The sequence below is a fragment of the Rhamphochromis longiceps genome, linkage group LG17 (genome assembly GCF_057381845.1).
Source record: "Rhamphochromis longiceps isolate RC_006_pf linkage group LG17, R_longiceps_female_GT1.1, whole genome shotgun sequence".
NCBI lineage: Eukaryota > Metazoa > Chordata > Actinopteri > Cichliformes > Cichlidae > Rhamphochromis > Rhamphochromis longiceps.
Genome location: NC_140573.1, coordinates 19,337,331 through 19,359,908, shown reverse-complemented (window position 1 = coordinate 19,359,908; position 22,578 = coordinate 19,337,331). Strand labels below are relative to the sequence as shown.

General features: G+C 42.4%; 1 protein-coding gene across 3 annotated transcripts; it reads right to left on the bottom strand.

Moving 5' to 3' along the window:
* Positions 1-456: 456 nt before the first annotated feature.
* On the bottom strand, positions 457-21,667 carry LOC146649584 (rho GTPase-activating protein 8-like). Of its 3 annotated transcripts, none has more exons than XM_085387752.1 (13): positions 21,579-21,667; positions 21,310-21,350; positions 17,637-17,765; positions 17,466-17,553; positions 17,253-17,384; positions 4,440-4,526; positions 4,231-4,329; positions 4,043-4,153; positions 3,898-3,971; positions 3,624-3,701; positions 2,907-3,035; positions 2,714-2,817; positions 457-2,291 (listed from the first exon to the last, which is right to left on the bottom strand). In XM_085387752.1, the coding sequence occupies exons 2-13, from the start codon at positions 21,347-21,349 to the stop codon at positions 2,094-2,096; spliced, it is 1,269 nt and encodes a 422-aa protein (XP_085243878.1). In that variant the 5' UTR covers position 21,350; positions 21,579-21,667; the 3' UTR covers positions 457-2,093. The 3 variants fall into 3 exon arrangements, with proteins under 3 accessions (XP_085243878.1, XP_085243879.1, XP_085243880.1); XM_085387753.1 differs by having other exon boundaries at positions 21,310-21,353; positions 21,579-21,661; XM_085387754.1 differs by lacking the exon at positions 21,579-21,667 and adding an exon at positions 21,440-21,538.
* Between the last annotated feature and the right edge of the window lie 911 nt (positions 21,668-22,578).

Sequence of the window (22,578 nt, the reverse complement as noted above, 5' to 3'; positions counted from 1 at the left end):
AGGAGACAGCTAGTAGCTACAGCCACCACCATCACCTGCCAGTCAAAGAGGTCCCGCGAACTGCAAACTTTAAACCTTAATACAGTTTAAAACAGTTGAGTTATAAAAACTTTCTTCCCCTTACAGTTGTTTGTCTCTGACTCCAGATATGAACCTCAAACTGTTACGTCTCCTTCTTCTCCAGTATACAAAACTGTCATCTGCATATGGAGACACTCATTCATCTCTTTTACTTCCACTTATCTTTATTCTGTATCAAAAGTTTCATACAGTTGTTATAATGGGGGAAATTATCTAAAGAGACCAACAGTTTTTGTATCAGGCTGTAAACATGTTTATTTTTACTGACTCACTGCTGCTGCCTCTGGTGGATATTAGAGCTTAACGTAACTTAACTCTTGAACTAAACTCTTCCTGGCTCTGAATTTGAGACGAACCTTCAGTAAAGTGTAAAAACATAAGATTAAATCTTTGAGGGTGACGTGAATGATGCCATGTGATGCATATCGAGTAGGGAAATAAAACCAGAAGGAAACCATATCAGCGCTCTGTGCCACGTCCATGCTCCGCCCCTTTAAAATGAACAAACCTGTCCCTGCGAGCGAACCTCTTCATCCGTTTCTAGAAATCCTCTCCGGGAGAAACTGTGCAGTGCTTAAACAGATCTATTTTAATACACGAGTCGACATTTGAACAAAAACATTTTTATATTCTTTTATGGAGGAGCAAAACGAGAAAACAGAACATTGGATTTTCTATTGTTTGCCAGTTCTGCATTCTGACTTCTCGCTTCGGTGTATTATTTTAACCACGAGGCGGCGGCGACGGCGATACGAGGGTGTTTAGATGGAAGTGAAGTGTGTGTTGGCTGTGGAAGTAGAAGTTTTCTTTGTCATTGATAAGGGGACTGTCCAGTGGATAGTGTGTATAGGAAAGTGTTTGTCTTAAATATGCCAATGTAGTTTTTCTTCTTTATGATGCATTAAAAAGCGGATTGATGGAAGGTGGTAAATGGTTAAAGAGTAGTCTCACCTTTTTGTACCAAGTTCTTACGAAAAATTTAATCATTAATAAACAAAATTCAAGAATAAAAACGGCTCAAATTTGTTTTATTCTTAGCAGTTTCTCTACAGTCTGCTCTTATTTTGAAAGTCCAGCCCTTGTGTTTCCTAGCAGCTGACTCACTGATGAGGATTTTGCTTTGGTGGTCCTCCTCCAGCTCTCAGACCACCTGAAGGTTCACGTTCACCTCTTATCTGAAGAAAACGTGGTTCAGAGCAGGAATGAATCACCTTCACACCAGAAAGCCGAGGGCTGAACCTGAACTCACCTGCGCACGGGTCTCCTCAGGCTCGGATTTTACTCAATTGTAGATGAGGATTCTGATTTCTGCTCAGTGTGAAGCAGAACTTTCTGAATTTGAGGCTCACAATGAAATAAGAGCGTGCTCAGTTTGAGCAGTTACAGGTAAAGTGACCTCAGGAGAGGCTGAAGGTGAGATCGGCTGAATTTAAATTGGGGACAGAAAATGGGGCAAGCTGACCGTGTACCTGCATGCTCATTGGCTAATGAACATACACTTCTTGGACGAAGCTGCTCAGCATCAACCAACCTTTTTTCTACAATAATGCGTAAAGTCCAACAGTGGGAAAATAAAATCTAAACAAAAACAGGTGAAAGCAGAGAATTTATCACATATAAAGGTACATATAAAAGATAAACCTCTGGGTGTCTTCTATCAGGAAAACATTCTGTCTGTACAAACCTGATGAAGACGGCGCTCTGAGGGTTTGAGGTTGTTACAAAAACAAAACTTACTGCAATCAGTTTTTACATTTGGCGGTCTACACTCGACAGAAACACAAAATACCACAAACATGGAAACGGATTCCAGCTTCTCGTCCAATCAGATCACCTCCAGTGTTATTACTTCATTAAAGATGAAACACTTAAACTATAAATAAAACCAGTAACATCACCATCATGAGTCCAAACGTGAAGGTTCATGCTTGGAGGTTCACCTTGCATTTGACCTTTTTAAAAACGATAAGAGTTAAAAAAAACAACAAAAAAAAAACAGTTGCCGCCGTCCTTCAGGGCATCACCTGTGCAGGTGGGCAGCGGGAGCCGAACACTGTGTGGACGTGCTCGATGAGGAGCTCAGCGAAGATGTTGATAGGGGTCAAAGCGGTCAGGGAGATGGAGCCGTGACGAGGCCAGACCAGGTTCACGCCAAAAACACACGCCAAGTTAGATGGAGACATCTTGTTTATGATGCTTTCCTGAGATACCTGAAGGGGGCGCCGCACAGGCGAGAGAGACGGAACAGAGAAAAGACATCAACAAACTGGAAAGGTGCTGCAGCATTCAGTTTGACCTGCTGGTGGCAGTGGTGTCTCACTGTTAGAGTAAAGTCACCGATACACAAACAAGTCCGACAGATCAAATGATGTTTTTGTATATTTAAGATGATTTTTATTGTAACTTATTTCCATATTCGAAGGCGTTGCTGTTTGAGTCGTTTCATATGTGACGTCACAAGTATGTAAATCAGCTGCTGAGACTGCTTCATTTTACAAATCTGACCAGCCATCTCCGTTTACAGTCTCAACTTTACAGCAATAAAAATCTGTTTGCTCCAATCAGCTGTTTGTGTGTCTGATCGATCACCTCCTGATTGGTGCTTCTCATGCTCATCTGAGCTGTGACTCACCTGGTGCAGGAAGCACAGCAGGTACTTTGCCACAATGAAATTATGTTCAGGTAGACTCTCGACGATCTGTTTGCATCGGGTCACCCGCAGACTGCTCTCCACATCTGTAACCAATCAAAAACCACTTTAGTCTCTAGAGAACACAGCCCCTTTTTCTTCTTCTCCTGCACAAATGTGGAAGTGCGGGACTCACGGAGCAGCTCCTGGACCTGGCTGTAGACCCGGAAGGTGAGCAATGGCTCAGGAAGCTCTCTGAGGAATGTCTTCAGGATCACGGCAGGAACGTGCACATCTCCTATCTGCTCGAAGTTCACCGGCTTCCCTGCATGAGTTTAAATAAAGTTAACTTTATTGACAATGCTATTTTTCACAGATCCTGAACTCAAATTTATCCACAAATTTTAAAAATGAAGATATGAAAATAAAATAAAAAATAAGATATTTTTTATAAAATAAAAAATAGTCCAATAGAAAAAATGGAAACAAAAACAAATATTTGAATCAAACTACAAGAAACAAAAAATAATACATAAGATAAATATAATCAAACTTCATAAAATAACATTAATAAATTGGAACTACAGCAGTGTAGCTTATATGAGTGGAAAAAGGATTGAAGAGCTTTTTTGCATGAGCAGTACAGTAAAATCATGAATCAGAATCACCAGGAGCAGCTGTGATCGATTGATCACCTGGAGATTGATCTGTGATCATGCTGATCTTAAATGTTACGTTCATGAACACGAGCTGTTTCCCATTTCTCACAGTTATCTCCATCTGAAGGCGTCACCTCGCACGGCAGGAAGTTCATTTAATGCAACATTGGCCTCAGCATGACTTCCTGTCTGTTTTTTTTTTTTTTATGACGATCTGAGAGCCCCTTCTGCTGAGGCAGGGAGACCCCACTCACCCAGGTTGTAGAGTTTCTGTACTTCCTTAATGAGCTGAACCCGAGCCGATCGCCTGAAGAGCCCCTCAGTCCTCAGACCTGAAACACACCGTGATGCATTCACTGACATCAGCTGACAACGTTTTTCTCCGGTTTACAGTCGACTGCAGATCATCTCCTCACAAACTCTGATCACAGGTCTCACCTTACTGACCTCACTTTATCTGACTATCCAGACAGAGCTCTCAACTGGATCAGGTGACCCTGAACTCACTGTTCTGAGATGAAGCCTCACCTTTCTCCTTCAGGTATGTGACAGTCTGGGTCATCACAGGTGGGATGACGGCCTCTCGGTTCTTCTCTCTGATGCTGTCAGAAAACATGTTTCATTGATTAAAACCGCTCGTTAGCGATCGACTAAACTACAGAGTGACACTCACTACTGCAGACTAACGCCGAACTGCTGGGTGGGCAGGGGGGGCCGGGGCGGGGGTGTTTTCACAGAGGGCGGGGGTCCTCCTTTCTGAGTCGCTCGCAGCTCCTCGTCATGTCTGTGGAGAGACGATAAACACGGTGAGGAGCCGTTGGGCGTCCGAGCCGTTGGGCGTCCGAGCCGAGGAGCACTGACCTGAGCACTTCTGGAGGGATGAAGAGCTGCTCGTAGTTCAGGTGTTCCCGAAGCTCAGCCAAGTAGTTCACATACGTCAGCTTCCTCCCAAACTTGTGACTGCAAACAGAGAAGAAGAGAAGAAGAAGAAGAAGAATCAGCTGCAGCGTGACCGAGAGCAGCTAGAGAACTTCCTGCTAAGCCTCAGGTGTGCTCAGGTACATCTGTACCTGATCAGAGGTTTGAAAAGGTTCCAGACGATTCGGATGAAGTTGGTGGGATGGACAACGTACAGAGCCTTCAGGTTCTTCTTGTACCTGAAACACATGTGAACACACCTGCTGAATAATCCACTAAAATGAGCAGTCTGGTTCTCGGTCCATGATCTGTGGCTCTCCCTGACGGATCGTGATACCACGGTAACCTGACCGATACCACTTCTCAGAGACAGGTGAACAGGTAGAATCGACCCTGACGCACCCCTCAGGACTCATTGCTGCACCTTGTAAAATTATGATATTATTTTATGCCATGTTATACCCCTAATTAAAGATTGTGAATTATTATGTAGTTTTAGTTTGCATTATTCTCCTGAATTAGAAGAAGCTGATAACTATTGCATTAGTTAAACTGATTTGCATTACATTAAATTGCTGACTTGTTGTGAATGAATGATATTGTTTTATGATGCATTATATTGCTGAGTTATAAGAAATACTGTTCGCAGAAGGTTATTGTCTAATTTGTCTGAGTAGAAGAGAACAGAGTGTGCTGGAGTTTTCTGCCCCATTTCAGCAGGAGCAGATAAACAGGGAGCCAAGGTCGTAGCTTAGGCGCTGTGTGAGAGAGAGCATGTGAATGTTTAGGCTTTTTATGATAAGGTGGAGGCACCAGAGGTTATAAAAGTTTGAGCAATGCTCCACCATTTTGAGATTTTGAGGCTGTCTGCATCAGTGTCCATCTCCCACGTGTGTGATCATTAAATCATCGTTTGACTCAACCCGGCCGGACCAGTGTTGTTATTGTGGTTTTTTCTCTTGTCTCCATCCCCAATATTTTGAACCTTAACAGCTTGGGGGCTCGTCCTGTGGTATTGGGGTGGAATTTAAAAGTTTGGACGGTCCGAGGTTGTCGAACGGACAGGCACGAGCCAGTGGTCTGATTTGAGTGGACAAAAGCCGGCTTATCTAAAGGTAAGGCACTACCTGTTGAATTATTTCCAAAATGTGCCAAATTGGATATGACTAAATTAAAGTCTACTCACTGAAATTACTGGTAGAGTGTCTGTTTTGATTTTGATGAGAATCACCGTGTGTTATGCAGTTAAAGTTGCTTAAGAGTATTTAATGAAGTTGAAGAAATATGAAACTGTTCCCAGAAGTAACAGAGAATGTTGGGTTTGAGTCCCTGGATATTGAGCTGAAGGCTCAGGTAGTTTGGTAGGGAAATTAGGACAGAAACTGTTCCCAGAAGTAACAGAGACTGGTTAATAGTTTTACAAATTAGGTCAGAAACTGTTCCCAGAAGTAACAGAGACTGTTTAATTGGTCGTAAAAAAGTTATCTTTCTTCGGTGAGACCCGTTATGGTAAAATTTCTCAAAATCGGTTAGGTGAAAATTATTATAGGACGGCAGCCCAGAAGTCTGCTAAGAAGCACATAGCCCGGGGGTTACGCCCCCTCCTGGCCGTGGACGCGCGGTCTTGACCTGTCGGCGAACAGGGGTAGTTCAGTTTGGCTTTAACTGTGGGGTACAGGGCATCCCGAAATAAGCTAGGAGTTAGAATCTCCTCACCGTTTTAAATGGTGTCATGTGCTTGTTTGGACAAAGTTAAATTGAGTTAGGGATTTAGAAGTTAGGTCAGAAACTGTTCCCAGAAGTAACAGATACTGTTTGATTGACTACAAAAAAGTTGGACTTTCTTCGGTGAGACCCGTTATTTTAAATTTGTCGAAATTTGTTAGGTGCTGAATCTGTCAGGCCTGTCAGTGATTGTGAATATAAGACGTCTTTGTAATATAAAATAAAAGAGTTTTGTCTGAGCTTTGTGTGACCCTGTGTGTGACGACAGCGCACTGCAGCGCTGCGAGCTATTTTTAGACGGTGTGTGAACATGCAAATGAGCTGTGACGCGCACAGAGGACTTTGCTTCCTGTTTAGCGTGTTTTTGAGTTTTATAATTTTGATTTGCAAACAATGATACATGCCTGTAAGTAAAACGCTGATTTTGCTGATTATGATACTACAAATAAGGTTTTGAATGACTAGGGTGTGAATGATGTTGGAGTTTAAAGCGGAAACTCAGAGAGGAGTGTGTTGGGAGACTGGCATGTAGTCTGCAGTGCAAAGGTGGGCGTCTTGCCTGCTAGTCTATTTAACAGTGATGAAAATGATATTAAATAAATCTCTCAGTGTGTTGATACAGGTGGCTATGGGGCTGGACCAACTGCCCCCACAAGCACGGCGGCCGAAGCAAAATTATAGTAATGGAAACCAAACTCAGCAAGAATCAGCAGCTGTGGAAAAGACAGCAGCTAGCAGAGAATTAAAGGAGAAATTAAGAGAAGTTTTACACATAAAATTGCGGCCAACAGACTTGTGGAGGTTGGGAAGGCGCCTGGAGCATCACAACAAGAAGGTGAAACAAAAACACACAAGCAGAGAAATGTGAGAGAGAGGCACGTGCTAGAGAAATGCCTCGTTTGAGAAAAAACGTTAAATTAGCCCATGTACAAACGCACATACACGCAATGAAGAAACAGCTTACACCCATGAACACGTGAAGATTTTCCAGCAAGTTTAAAGCAGTGAAACTTAACATACACCCGCCGTTACACAATAAAGTTTATCCACTACTAACAAATAAACCCTCTGGGTTGCAGGACAACAACTTAACTTCAAAAAAAAAAAAAAAAAAAAAATCACAACCAGTGATAACACGACAAATTTAGTGGTTAATAAAAGTCAAATTGTGACATGTTTTCTTCTGATTGATTAATACAAGTGATTACTGAATGAAAGAAAATTCCATTTTTGTGCTTTAAACATGATCTTAAGAATTTTAACATGTACCTGTGTTGTCCTGTCAGCTTGGTGGGTTATGAGAGGATTATATGGTGAAAAAAAAAAAAAAAAAAAAAAGGGGGGAGAGAAGGCTGACACAGGGCCTGGTCCCGTTGTTTTTCCCCTCTCTGAGTAACACAGCCAATACAACATGATTTTCCTGTTCGTTTGTTTTGTTTTTGTTTTGTTTTTTCTCTTTATGCTTGATTACAGGCTGCTTTGTCGGCCCGGAAAAGCCGAGGCTGACCCTGGACTCCTGCTCTCCCCTCTACCATCTTTGCTCTCTCCTCTACCATCTTTGATGTGACCCTGACCAAATGCTAAAGCAGCTGAACCCGCAACAACAACTTGAAAATGTCAACAGTGCTGCAGGAAAATGATCTCATGCAGCAGAGACGGAGAGCGGTAATCCAAGGCCCGTTTCACTACACGGGGAGATTTCTGTCAGCGTCTTTTCTTTCTGAGAAGACTGAGAAAGGCCCGGCTCCCACCACCGATTCTGACCACCTTATATAAAGGAATTATTGAGAGCATCCTGAGCAGCTATATCACTGTCTGGTTCGGGAACAGCACCATGCCGGACAGACAAGCACTACAGAGGGTTGTGCAATCAGCTGAGCGCACCATCCGCTCCGAGCACCCTGACCTGCACTCAATCTATAGCAGGCGGTGCTGGACCAAGACCAGGAAGATCGTGAAGGAGCTCAGCCATCCCAACAACAGACTGTTCTCTCTGTTGCTGTGTACGTGACAAATAAACATCTGGATTTGGAAAACGAGGCACTCGCAAAGCCACCAGCATTGTGCCTGATTGGACACACCCCTCTCACACACTCTTTACATTCTTGCCATATGGAAAAAGACAGCTTCAGCTGACAGAGCTGTGACGAGACGCCCATTAAGCCCAGATGAAAAGTGAGGCCGAGCAAAACCATGCTGACCTTAACCACTCTGCATTAAAACTGTGCAGGACAGTGACGGACCAACAATGACCATCGGGCAGCAAAAAGGGCGTGCCAGAGACAGAAGGAGTAACTGAGGTCAGGAGGCACCTCAGAATGGACAAAACACCAGGAGAAAATAAGCTGAAGGCACAGGTGTCGGGGCTCGGCCAGGAGCTGACCTCTGAGAAGAGCCGAACAGCAGAGCCGCAAAAGGCCGTGGAGCAAAGCAAGGAAAACATCAATGGACTTAAATCTGATTTCTGCGGAAAAGACTCTGAGGTTTCTGCCCTCAATAAGACCTCGAGGCATCAGAGCAGAAACTGAGCATGGCCCAGGAGGAGCTAGCTGAAAATCGAACCCATCAGGCTTGGAGTCCAAGACACCGGACTTGAAATCAGGCCGGAGCATCCTGGAGCTAGATGAGCAGTGTGATTTGTCCGGTCTGCTATGGAGCGAACGTTAGGGGGATGGCTTCCTGTCGCCTCTGCCGTCCTCCGATCGCTCAGCGTCCTGGGCTGCCCAGCTCTGGACTGAACGCTCGGGCCGAGACACCCAAACAACCATGGACTCCATTCCCCTGGAATGGGACCACGACTACGACCTCAGCCGTGGGCTTGAGAGTGCAAGAAGGGATCCCAGAGAGCCTTGAGGCCTGTGTAAAACTAACAGAACAAAGATTGAGGTCTTCCACTGGGGAGGTGGAAGCTGCAGACTCTCCTATACACCTTCTGGATGTCAGCCGTTCCACCTGCAAACAAACGGACAGCAGTCGTACTTCTGCAAGCAACAAACGGACATCCAGACAATTGAGCTGCGTATCAAAACCCTGAAGGAAGACCGAAGCAAAAGGGTCAAGTTAAGGAGGAGCGAAATAAGGAGAAGATGCTGGACACTGGAGAAAAGGACTGCCTCAATTGGGGCCAGAACCAGTATGGACAGAACTCTGAGCAGCAGCACCAATGGATGCAAACAGACTGAAAAGGAGGAGGGCAGGACCCAGGGCACGCTTCAGGCCGTGGTTTACCCAGAACACTACAACAGGAAAGTGATGAACACAAACACCCACACAAACACACACATCTACATGCACCGACTCAGAGTGAAAAGAAACATACATATGAACATATGCACTCGTTGATTGAGGGAGAAATGACACACACACACACACACAAATTAAAATGTTGATTCAATGAACTGAGAAGTGATCCACACACACACACGCTGATGCAATGAAGAATGCTTTACTAACAAATGCTGCACACAAACATCCAAATACGGAGTTGGTTACAACAGCAAGAACAGATTGATTATTTATTGCTTAAATGTATTTCATGCCACGCAGAGGGCATTTGTGTAGATTTAGAGGACATGGTCTGAAGCACTTTGATAATGAAAACAATGTCTGTGCGTGATGTCTGTTTATGGCTCAAAGCCTCCACTGAATTGTTTACTGTGCTTCACACAGTCTAACAAGGAGCAGTGGTACAGAGCGAAAATGATGAATGAATGGTGTGAGTTTTATTTCGAAGAGATTATGAAAAGGTTGTGTTGATTCAACTTAGTTGTTTACGTTTTTGCCAAAGTAAAGAGTTGGTGTGTAACTAGTGTCCACTATTGAGTCAAGTAAATCCAACATGTTTTGTTGGTGCAAAAAGGAGTTTTGGTTGATCTTTGGGTTTTGTTTGACACTAGGTTGATTCTATCAGTGAGGTTTGGATTGTTCTCTTTCTCTAAGAGAGAGAAAGATGGTTTGAACGTTGGACAGGTTTGCAATGGGCCCCAGTATCTGTTATTATATGAGTGTTTTATTGTTTACGTTTGTTTTTGCTTTTGTTACAGTGCACTGAGATAAGAACATCTGAGAGGTGTGATCCACCGGTGGTGATATTTTGGTATTTTGTGAGTTCCTGATTTAACAAATCAGCTCTTTAATCCAGGCCTGAGAGATTGAACTTTAAAGCGCTATAAAATATTCTTATTGAAAACAGTCACAAAGTATTTTTTCTCCATGATTATAATGAGCTTGGGAGAAAATTCACTTATATGGGACACTGATCCTGAAGCCTAAAAGGATTGCAGCGAGTCAATCCAGTCCAAAGAAGGAAAAACAAACAAGGAGCTGTTTCCTTTAAAATGATGACGTCATCTTGCTGGTGATGGAGCCTCGAATAGGCTGCGCGTGAGACTCCATTATCAGCAACTTTTGGTATGAATGTGTGTGGATGTATGCATATGACTGACGACTAAAAGTCATGGACTGACGACTAAAAGTTTAACTGACTTGATACTGAGACAAAAACGGTGCTGACTTTAGGATTATTGAATGTCCACAGACAATTCACCCAGCCTGTAAAAGAAGGGTGGATGTTTTGTTTTGCTTTGTTTTGTCTGCAAGAACAGAAGAATGACAGAGACCAAAGAGCTGTAGCTTCACAGCAGTGTGAACTGCAGACTGAACCCTTTGGTTGCTAATTTTGAGCTACTGATGTTTGCATTAAGGAAATTGTGTTTTAGTAGCTGTGTTTTAATTAAGGTATTACATTATATTGTTGGGAATATTAAATGCTAAAGTGAAGAAAAGGTTTGATCCCACTCATGACTGAGCATGTTATTATTAACCATAGTGGGTCACTATAGAGAGTCAATTAATTTTAGAAAAAAACAAACAAACAAAAAAAAAACCTCCACCGAGGTCTATGAATAAGAGGGGAATGATAGACAGCCACACTCAAAATGGAGATATGTAATGATAAACACTGGTCCCCGTCTTTTGGGCGCTCTCTTGAAGTAGTCAACAATTTAAAAGTAAGATAAAATAACAGGGGCATGTGCTGAGGGGTGGTGCTGCACAAGAACAAGAGTAAAATAAAGAAAATATTGTTTTTAAGAAGTGCAAATTAAAATGTACCATTACACTCAGAGGATCAATATGAAGCTTGATATTTGTTAATTTTGAATGAAGTACATGACTGGTGACTGTTCTGTCCTGAGCTTTTGTTTTTACAGCACAGGCTTGATCACACCAACAGTTTCTCGCCACCGAAGAGGGGTACTTGAAAAAAATAAAGAACGGGGAGGAATATCATCAAAACTGGAAAAAGGTAATCCCCAAAGGGGGTGATAACGCCATAACTTTCACTATGGTCAAATTCTCAAAATTTGACCCTCAAAAATTCTTCAAACATTTAGACACAAAGTGGAGATTTAGATAAATATAATGTCGTAAACCACATAAGCATGAAGTATTTGATTCAATAAGATGGTGAAATAACAAGCAGCAAAAGGTTGATCATGTTAATGGTGTTTATTCAAGGGTGCAGAGGAGATTATTATTATTATTAAAGACAACAAATGAAATAACGAAAAGTAGAAGTGGAAAGAATTTGCGTTAACGGTAATAAAATCAAAACAAAAAGGAATACTAACTAAAACTGTACTGAATGTTCACAAAACTAACTAAAATTAACTGGATTTATAGCAAAATGTGTTTGGTTGCATTGATGTGTGCGTGCCCTGCTATAGTGAAATTAAGGTAGTACGTTAGTCGAGTCGTCTGTGTTGCTGCTCCGTTCACGCGCAGAATCAGGTCAGGAAAAGTCGGGAGACAGCGCCAGAATAGAATTGAGGATGATTTTAATATGACTGTTTTGTAGACATAACAAGAGTCTTGTAGTGGAGAGGGACGTAATGTCCTCCTGAGACCCAGAGAATAAGAAAAAACAGGGAGAAAATATTTTCGTTTTTTCTTTTTTCTTTTTTTTCTTTTAAATGAATCAAGTGTTATTAAAATAACAATCTCATAAGATGAAGATCAGGGACCAACCCAGAAGTCACTGACACTTCACTAATTGTAAACTATTGGTTTAGGAATAAGTGATGGCACTGAACTTTCTATTTCACAAAAGTCAATTTATTTAGGATATCTGAGGAAGTACTGATTTTATTTGGAGACACAAAGGAACATTTGGCACTTCCCTCATCTCACATCTGTTTCATTGTTGTACCCAATCATTCTACAACTGAAATGCCTTGGACTGCTAACCATTTCAGGCAAGTGGAGTGAACCATATGTTGCTAGACTCTCATCAGATTGGGGCTTCCTTTTATTGATCTTTGGAGAGAAGTCTTCATTACTGGTATTATTCAGGTCTTGTTCACATGTTTGTCCCAGGTTTCTCAGCCAAGAGGAGCTTAAACCCCAGATACTGTGAGTTCTTTCACACGTTGAGATCACTGATAACTCTCAGCAACGACGTGATCTCGTAGAAACAATTAGGTGTTATGGATTCAACTATAATTGCGACTCTTATTTTTTCTTTACTGGAAAACATTTCTGCATTTTACCCATATTTTATTTTTAACTCAAAATCAAAATTCCAGATTCTACTACATGTTGGTTTTGCACCAGATAGGACGACAGATTCCAGGTGGCCCTGTGTCTTTCTCTATTACATCTGCCACTGCATCTCGATAATCTTCTCTGTGGCTCTTAGTGGGTCCTGACCCTCTCATATTTTGAAAAATCTATGTTTGAATCTCCCTTAATAATTGTGTTAAGAATTCTCTCCGCCTTGGTCAAAAGTTGGGTATTAGGAAAAAGTGAAATAAATATAAATATAAAGTCCCAATGTGTAGAGCACACATTAATAAATTAGTCATGTTCCCTGTGAAAGTAAATGAGCCTAATTCTTAAAGACCCCTGAAATTATTTACCAGATGTTTATTTTTTGAATAAAATAAAAATCTGAGTTTAACAAAACATTTTAAATGTAAATATCAAGCTTACCTTTCTCTCTTCCATAAAATGTGCTTGTGGGCACGCCAGCCATTTTGAAAAGGTGGGAAAAACAATTGGCAAGGCCACACCCCCACACATGTGACATAATTTTAAAGGTACTGTTGTCCTCTCTAAGAAACATCAGGACTTAGAGGAGTGGCAAGTAGAGTATGAGAGCTACAAGCAAAAAACTAAATGTGTACTACAGTGCGCAAAAATGAATTACTGGGTCATCAGGGGGTCTTGAGGGACATTTATAAAACAAAAAATCCCACAAACCTTAAAAGTGCACTTGAAAAGCTCACACAAGAAGGTTAACCTAGCTTACCTAGAAGACCTCATCAGGGGGAGCACGCTCCCCCTCGTTGAAGAGCTCACCCACTTAACTCGCATCCCAAGAAAACAGCTAACCCCAGATAAGGCAGCGTGATGTATCCCGAGATAACAGGACTGGGACATCTAAATAAAGGTGTGAAACAATCGCCTTCAAAAGGTTATCAATTAACTTTAACCAAAATTAGGACCACTCGGTGCGGCAAGAGTTAATAGTTATTAGTCTCAATACCCAAGGATAATTAGAAGAGCATGACTGATATGATGGAACTGGGATTTTGTTACACTTAATTTTTGTAAAACACAAATAAAACTAAATTGAAACTAAGGATTTTCAGAAAATAAAAACTAGACTAAACTAGCAAAGAATTGGTAAAAACTAATTACAACTGGCAAAAAATTGAAAATCTGGAGTCGAAACTAGATAAAAGATAAAACCTAATGAAAATGGCGAAACGTTTAAAACTCTGGTGCAGAGATTGGCAAATCTGACCAGGAAAAGTATGAGATGGATTGTCAGAACAGTCAGCGTTAAAGCCACATTTGACAGTCCATACTAGGGTGGCATTGGACATCTTGGGGGTGGAAAGGGGTTGGTGTGACCAAGGTGTGGTTTGGCTTGTTGTATGTATATTTGAGATCATATGGCTCTGGATGGACCGGTTACCAGGGCATGGAAGGAGGACAGACTCATTAAAGGAGGAGAAGGAACTTGCTGGGATTGGAGATCCTCTGGGTGAGTGGTTGATTAAAAGCATGCATAAAATAGAAGTTATCTGTTGTTATTGATTGGTAATAGATTGATAATTGGCCACATTTATAGCTGTATTGACTTGTTGTGGACGTAGTCGACTTCAGGTTTAAACACTCTCATTAACAGGTTGAAAATAGTGATATTAAAGGAAGAGTATGCAGCGCCACCCTGTCAGACGCCAGTGATGGTGGAGCTCACTGATGAATCAGGTGAGCTGGATTCATGGCTGATTCAAAACTAAGATCCCCCTGCTGTGGTCAGTAAGGGGAGAAAAGGGGGAAATAAAATCAAGAATTAAAGAGGCATTTATAAACGTTTAGGTGTCAAGTGAAACGGGACAAAAGGGGGTGTTATACTGTTATTTTAATGTCAGCATTATTATTGTATGAGAATCATGCGACAAGCATTGCATCGATGATCATTTATTGAAGCTTTTGACCTTATACTAACATCTGTGTTCCTGTGATTGTTATAACTTCTGATGAATCTTCCATTTACAGGTGTTAGGATAATGATATAATTTTTCATTGCAGGTGTAACCATGATCATTTTTATACATATTGCAACTTGTTGCTCATTGTAGAGTTGTGCTCAAGTTAATAAGGGTTAAAAGCTACAGTCAGCGCGAATGTCTGACTGATCTATTGAGGGGAAAGGCTTCGAGCATAGAAGGCCGCACGCGCTTACAAAACACTGATATCATGTTATTCTTTGTGATCTTTTCTTAAATTATGTCTTTAAGGTTAGTTTAAATAGTGGCAGTTAATTAAACGAGATTTATTAAAATATTAAATACCTGAGTCAGAACGTTACACGCGGATCACCTTAAGAGTCTGGGAAACTTTGTAGCTGCCTAACTTTTTTTTTGAATGTTCTAGCTCCGTTGATTTGACACATTGGAATGTGTCAAAAAAGGGGGGGAAGGTTGAGCTTTAACATCAAACCAGGATTATTTGAACATTTTATAACTTCATTTGTGTCTTTAATAATTTAGGAATGGTAAAGCTTAAGCTAATAGCGGTCCGAGAAGACGGACCTTTTAGAGAATCAGTGAAAAAGCATAAACTATCACTTTCATGTTTAATCATTACTCATTGAAATGAACTGAATAGCGTTTAGAAGATTTGTTAATTTTTTGTCTTTTGTCAAAAAGAGTGGTTTCAATAATTTTCAGACACACCTTGCAAATGTGCTTATAACGAGTTGGCACTCGGCCTTTTGAAGGTCAGAAGCCTCGTTCGGCGTGACTGTCCGGACTGATAAAGTGTAAGAAATGCCTTGAGTGCGGAGGGCTAAATGCAAACATGCTTACACACACATAAGATATGATTAGAATAAGTCCCTGGGACATTCTGAATGTTTTAGACCAATTCTGAATCACTAGAAGGTCAGTAGATAAGAACATTAGATTATTAGGGTTAGGAAGAGAGGTGTTTTGGTTTTCTGTCTCTTACAGAGAAAGGAACAGACACCAGACGAGGTCACAGAGATGCGAGGATCCTCCGTAGCAGAGTCAGACACAGTGACTGCCGAGACATCAACTGGGTCCAAGGGTCATGGCGTTTGGGCTCCAGCTAGTCACCACAAAAGGATGGATCCCATAAACACAGCAATAACCATGAAGGGGTTGGCGGAAATCCGGGAACACCAGACCAACGAAGTTCGAGAGGCTTTTGGGCAAAAAGGGGACACCTTCCTGTTCCTTTTTCTGGAGAATACACAGATCGTTGTTTGAAATCGGAGCAGAATAATCCCCTGATCTGTGTTACGACTGAAGGGTTGTCTAACCCCTAAGGTTGAAGAATTAAGAGCAGAGGATCACCCAACTGGACGACACTGGTAGCTGCAGCAATAAAATAAAGGTTAAGAGCTCTTCGGACAGAGGTTCTAGTCTACGTCTGAATGGTATAAGGGAACACCAAATAAAGCTGTGGGAGAACAGGGGAGTGTCATCTGGACCTGCTATCCTTGTAGTAATAGTTTGTCTTGCACCTGACTTGCGCAAACACAGAGATCATCTTACATATGGTTTGCCCGTCAGGGGGACAAAGGACCTCAGGAGTGAGAAGAGATGAACCCGGCCACATTGGGCTACAGGGTGTTTGTGAGGTCATTATTCTAATGACCTCATCAGGGGGAATTGTAAAATTATGATATTATTTTATGCCATGTTATACCCCTAATTAAAGATTGTGAATTATTATGTAGTTTTAGTTTGCATTATTCTCCTGAATTAGAAGAAGCTGATAACTATTGCATTAGTTAAACTGATTTGCATTACATTAAATTGCTGACTTGTTGTGAATGAATGATATTGTTTTATGATGCATTATATTGCTGAGTTATAAGAAATACTGTTCGCAGAAGGTTATTGTCTAATTTGTCTGAGTAGAAGAGAACAGAGTGTGCTGGAGTTTTCTGCCCCATTTCAGCAGGAGCAGATAAACAGGGAGCCAAGGTCGTAGCTTAGGCGCTGTGTGAGAGAGAGCATGTGAATGTTTAGGCTTTTTATGATAAGGTGGAGGCACCAGAGGTTATAAAAGTTTGAGCAATGCTCCACCATTTTGAGATTTTGAGGCTGTCTGCATCAGTGTCCATCTCCCACGTGTGTGATCATTAAATCATCGTTTGACTCAACCCGGCCGGACCAGTGTTGTTATTGTGGTTTTTTCTCTTGTCTCCATCCCCAATATTTTGAACCTTAACAACCTCAACACAACTTTAAGCACATTTGAAGAGCTAAAGAGGTGCAGATATGTCCCTCAGTGCAGAGCCCGGTACCACATTTTTTAAAAGGTCATTTTTTGCACTTTTACAATTAAAAGGTCCAAATAAATAGAATCTGATTGAATCGAGTTGAATACAAAACTGATCGACAGACCAGCCTGTAGACCCCGGTGGCTGTTACGTCCTCTGACTGAAGGCTGGAGTAAAGCTGGAGGTTCTAGTTCTCCACAGAAACGCTAAAACGTCTCTGAGACTGAAGTTCGGAGTAAACTGTGGAGGGTCTGAAAGGGTTTCCTGCTGTATAGGAGCTGATGGTGCAGCTGGTCCACACACTCTGACGTCACACTGAGCATGCTCTGTAGCAGACCTGAACTTGAGGTTCTGGTCTCTGCAATAAAGCGCTGAACTTGACTCATAAAGAGTACAAGAAATTGAGGTGACCTACTTCCTGTCGAACTCGCTGTAAGCCTCTCGTAGCCACTTGAGAGACGGCTTGTTGCTGCTCCTCAGGCCATAGTGAAAGTACACCAGGATGTAGTCCATCTCCACGTACTGGTCCAGTGTGAACTTCAGGTACCTGCAGACAGAGAACATTGTGAAAACCAACCACAGAGGACCTGTATGTCTCTGACCATGGCAGGCTGCAACATGGACTCACTCGAGCAGGCGGCGGTGATTCAGCTGGTGCGAAGGTGGTAGGCAGCAGCTGCTAAAGACAATCAGCTTCCTGCCGTAGTGGTCGTCCCCTGGAACCAAAAACGGCGAGAATATTAGCAGATCGTTAGCATTGGTGGCTCGTTCTGAACTGGTTGACTGAAGCGGAGCTTACCCGAAACCTGGATGATGCCGTGTCGAGCCACGTCGTAATACGGGTGGGAGGGGTCGAGACTTGGTGTGCTGACTGGAGGAGCTGATGGACCGTCTGTGACACAACTGCCCTCCTCCTCCTTCTGCAGCTCTGTTAGAGGAAGAACCACCTGAGTAACTCACACAGACAGTGTCTGTCTGTTTGATTGAGTGTGTATGTGTCTCTGCCTGCCTGCGTGTGTCTGAGGTGCATTTGAACTCTTTAAAGTTTTCCTTTACAGCTGACTGATCAGCTGATCCATCAGGAGCTTCCACATTTAGTCAGTAACAGAAGATCCTTCACAATAAAAACCTGCAGATGTAACCACTGGTTATATTTGAGATTAAAAAAGTAACTGACCAATCAGATCTCTGGAAAATGACCTCACCATTGTGTCTGTAGTAAAGTGTGAAGTGGGCGTGACACTCGTCAGCTTCAGTGTGAGCTATAAATTCTGATTAATAACCCTGATATGACGCCAAGCTGCTCCCCTCTCCTTTGAAGAAGTCAAAGTTTAGCCTGAGAATAATCACGTGATAAATTGCTCATTTATGAACCTGAGGAGAAGAAATTACACATCAGTGTTTCCCCGTCACAGCACAGACTTCCAGAATAGAACAGTTCCACTTCTGGACATTCCTCTGACGTTACTGTCACAGACCTGAAGTTACTGTTTCACAATTTCTAATCTTAGCTTTCTCTGTAACATCAGTCTCTCTGCTATCAGAAGATCTGTTTCTAATTGGTCAACAGCTGATAACTTCGCCTCATTCATGAGACTCGAGCCAGACTGGTAACAGGAACCTGCTCCTTCTGACCTCATCAAGGTCTTATCTGCTGCTCTCGGTCTCCATGTTCAAGTCAGGCTGCCCTCCGAGGTCCCAACCTCAGACACAGCTTCACAAAGACTATCCAAACACAGTTACACACATCATCATCATTATCATCGTCACCATCATCACCACCTGAGTTTTGGCTGAGTTTTTAGAAATGACCGGTGATTAGTTCTGAATTCCAAACGTGTAGCTCCGCCCATTTCCGAGATGACTTCCTGAGATCAGTGATTATCAGGGTGGAAACTGGAGCTGTAATCTGTGCTCGGGAAGTTTGTTGTAAACACACAGCAAGGTTGATAACAGACAGGAAGTGACCCAAGCGCACAAAGGCCGACTTTAGCCCCGAGCAGGAGCTGCCCAACAATCAGAGCCAGGGCGCTGGGCTGTAGTTTTCCTGCTGGAGAAACCGAAAGCTTCGTCTGCAGGTTTTAAAGTGTGCCAGCATCCTGTGACCGCAGGCCAACTCAGACCGCTGTGCTTCCATCGATCCATGTCTAACTGACACGTGTGTTATTTATGTGACCGGACAGCACAGTGACAATGACCTGAAGAGGAAAATGACTCATGCTGTTCAAACATTTCTACAAATAAAAATCTGAAACGTGTGGCGTGCATTTATTTTCAGCCTCTTTTCCTCTAAGACCCCTGGATCAAACGCAGGTCACTAATAGGACACCAACAGGTCACCTCTGTCCAGCTGTTCTGTGACAGCCTCAGAGGTCCCTGAAAGAACAGCAGTGAACAAACAGCAGGTGGGTTTGAAGGAGCGGAGGTTATAAACAGATCTCAGGCTTTGAGAGCCTCACAGAGATCCACTCACTCCGTCATCCACAGGAAGAGTAAGCAATGGCTGAGAGGCACACAGTCACTGTGGAGCAGCTGCTGAGATCCACAGTCTGTCCACAGGTCATCAGTTATAATAATCATAATAATAATAACAACAAGTTTTATTTAAAAGCGCCTTTCAAGACACCCAAGGACAAAACTAAGACCAATAAAAAACAAGATAAAATAAACAAACAATAAGTTCACACAGAAAGAGGCGAAAAGAAGGCAGAGCAAGTTGGCTAGAAGAAAAAGATGGAATTGAGCGAGCAGAAGAGGTGGTGCTTAACAGGTCTGAAAGGTAAGGAGGAGCAAGGTTATGAAGGGCCTTGAAGGTGAACAGAAGAAGCTTGAATACTATTCTGAATTTCACAGGAAGCCAGTGAAGTTCCTGAAGGACAAGGGTGATGCGCTGGTAGGAGGGGGTTCTGGTAATAATGCGGGCAGCGGAGTTTTGAAACAGTTGAAGCTTATGAAGGGATTTTTGGGTGAGACCATGTAAGAGAAAATTACAATAGTCACTGTGGGAGGTAACAAGACTATGAACAAGAATGGACACAGACTGAGTCGAAAGAGAAGGATGTGAACGGGTGAGATCATTGGTCTGCAATTTATAGGATAGTGAGCTGTCAAGGATAACACCAAGGCTCTTAACCTGATGTGAAGGGAAAACTGTGGAGTTGTCAATAGTGAGAGTGAAATGATTTGCCTTCAGTAGGTTGGATCTAGTGCCAATAAGTAGAATTTCAGTTTTATCCTCATTGAGCTTAAGAAAGTTGGAGCTGAACCAGGATTTTAACTGGGATAAGTAATCTGAAATAGAAGAAGTTGGAGGGAGGAATCGGACCTGTGGGAGAGATATAACTGGGATATATAGATATATATATATATGTTACCAGCAAAACAGTGAAAGTAGGGATCAACTTTAAAATGGTACCAAGAGGGAGGATGTATATTATGAAGAGAAGAGGGCCTAAGACTGAACCTTAGGGTACACCAGCAGTGACTGGGAATAGACGAGAGCAGAATGATTTAAGTTGGATAAACTGGGAGCGGTCAAGGAGATATGATTGGAAGCAGGCTAGAGGTGTGTCAGAGATGCCAAGAGAGGAAAGTCTGTTTAGAAGGATGGAGTGAGAGAGTGTCAAAGGCTTGAACTTAGATCCATAAGAACAAGAATGTTGAGAAGACTAGAGTCAGCCTCAAGTACAAGACACACAGCAGGGGCTCTGGTCACATGAGACCAAAACACAAACCCAACACTGCACATGAACCTAACAGAGCATCGTGCTCGTCTCCAGCAGGCAGATGAGAAGGTGGACAAAGGTAAAACAGACGGTGCTGCAGAGGAACGCTCAGATACAAGTCTAGACCCGAATCAAGGCACTCACAAACGAGCTCCAGACAGCTGAACTCACATGCTTCTCAGATTTTTACTAAAAACTTCTGAACACCACGAATCATTTTCCTTGCACCTCACAGTGAAGCACAGCCATGTGCTGCTCTGTTACATTAATGTGGGCTGACAGCAACACCGACTCCTAACATCTGAACTCTTCTCAGGCCGACTCAGACTTCATTGAAGAGAGTGAAACACGCAGCAGCAGATTAAAGCCGGACCTCCTGCTGTGGATCATCTCAAACGCTGTCTGTGACGGTCTGTCGTTTCTCTTCATTAGAGAACATCAGTATGAACATGTACTGTGAGCAGCTGACCCTCCATCATGCAGCTAACCACCGGGTAGAACATCACCACGTCCCTAAGCCTGCAAACATCTGCTCTCCTCTCTGTTTACATTCAACCTTACTGCAGAGCCGAGTATGCTTTACAATCTACATGACACAGCCACAAACACGACTAGAAAAGCTCTCAGAGCTACCTCACCAACCACAGAGTCAATACAACACCCCCCTCCCATTACTACAGGAAGCGCTGAGAAGTTTCCAGGAAAGCACCTGACAAACCAGGACCTGGAAAGCCGCTGCACACTCACCGATTTCTGCCAGCTGCTCCAGATCAGCCGAGGAGCTCATTCTGCTGGAAGAGAGCAGAGACTGATCAAAACAAAAAAACAAACAATCACACACACCCCTCCGGAGCGAACTGAAACCTATACAGCGCACCTGAAAACACCTGAGTTGCTCTTCAAACTCGCGGTTACCCGCCGCGCGCGCTCTCTTTTTCGTTTTTTTTTTAGCTGCACGCGGTTCACGTAGCCCTCCAATCAGTGCTAGGAGGAGGAGAAGGGGGCCAGAAACTCACCTGAGGCCGGTGAGGTGACGTTACAAACCGCCAAGCGTACAGGTAACAAACATCCAAACTTCCTCCAACTACCGCGGGCTGGCCGGCGCTCTGCGCATGCTCAGAGCACAGGGGTTTCCCACAGCGACTCTCCGGAAAATAAAAGGAAAAATATACTAATAAAAGCAGAACTTTATTTATTTTTTATATTTGTAATCGAAACATTTTTAGATTTAAATCCTGACGTGAGCGTTTGCTCTCGGCTCTGAATCACATTTTTAATCGAACTGCTTTTTTAAAGATTTATTTCCTCCTGAGTGTGACGCATGAGCGCGTGGCAGTAAAAGTGCAGCTGAATCAGGCTTCAAACATCAGATCAAATTATTTTGCCTCAAATGATTTTTCATTCAAACTTTTTTTTGTATTTGTGAGATGAACCTTCTTCCTCCTGTTGTTGCAGCAGAAGTCATGTGGTGCGTTGAATTTGTCAATATTTTGTCACATTTTAAGCGTTTTCTACCACATGAATATATATTTGTGCATTATCGTTCGGATTTATTTTATTTCAAATAATAAATTTTCTAATTTTAATGCCATATTATTTCTTTATTTTTCTTTGTTGTGTTTATCTTAAAAATAAATTTTCTTCAATACATTTGATGTTTTCCAGGGGTCCCCCCCCCCCCCCCCCCCCCCTTTTAAATTTGTAGATAAAATTCAATAAGAACATTTAGAGAGTTAAACTGGTGTTTGGTGCACAGAAATCCTAAATCATGGATTTTTCTCCAAAGTGAGCAGTGTGTTCTTTAAACTACACGATTACCTATTTCATAGATGAAGGTGATCACAGAGGGAGGTCACAGCCTTCCTACACTCCAAAGGAAAATCAGGAAAGTGAAGCTGGTGTGAGATTATTATTCTATCATATGTTATCCTATGCCTGTAATCGAAATGAGTGAATCATTATACTGCTGTAAGCCCCATCATACTTATTATAGAGAGTATGATCAGTAGTTTTAGT

Bases quoted from the DNA above. Each gene is read 5' to 3' on its own strand.
- LOC146649584 (XM_085387752.1), bottom strand. From the start codon at position 21,349: ATGAGCTCCTCGGCTGATCTGGAGCAGCTGGCAGAAATCG. The intron at 17,766-21,309 runs GTGAGTGTGCAG...TTCCTCTAACAG, and splicing joins GGAGCAGCTGGCAGAAATCG to AGCTGCAGAAGGAGGAGGAG. The intron at 17,554-17,636 runs GTAAGCTCCGCT...TTTTGGTTCCAG, and splicing joins CGGCATCATCCAGGTTTCGG to GGGACGACCACTACGGCAGG.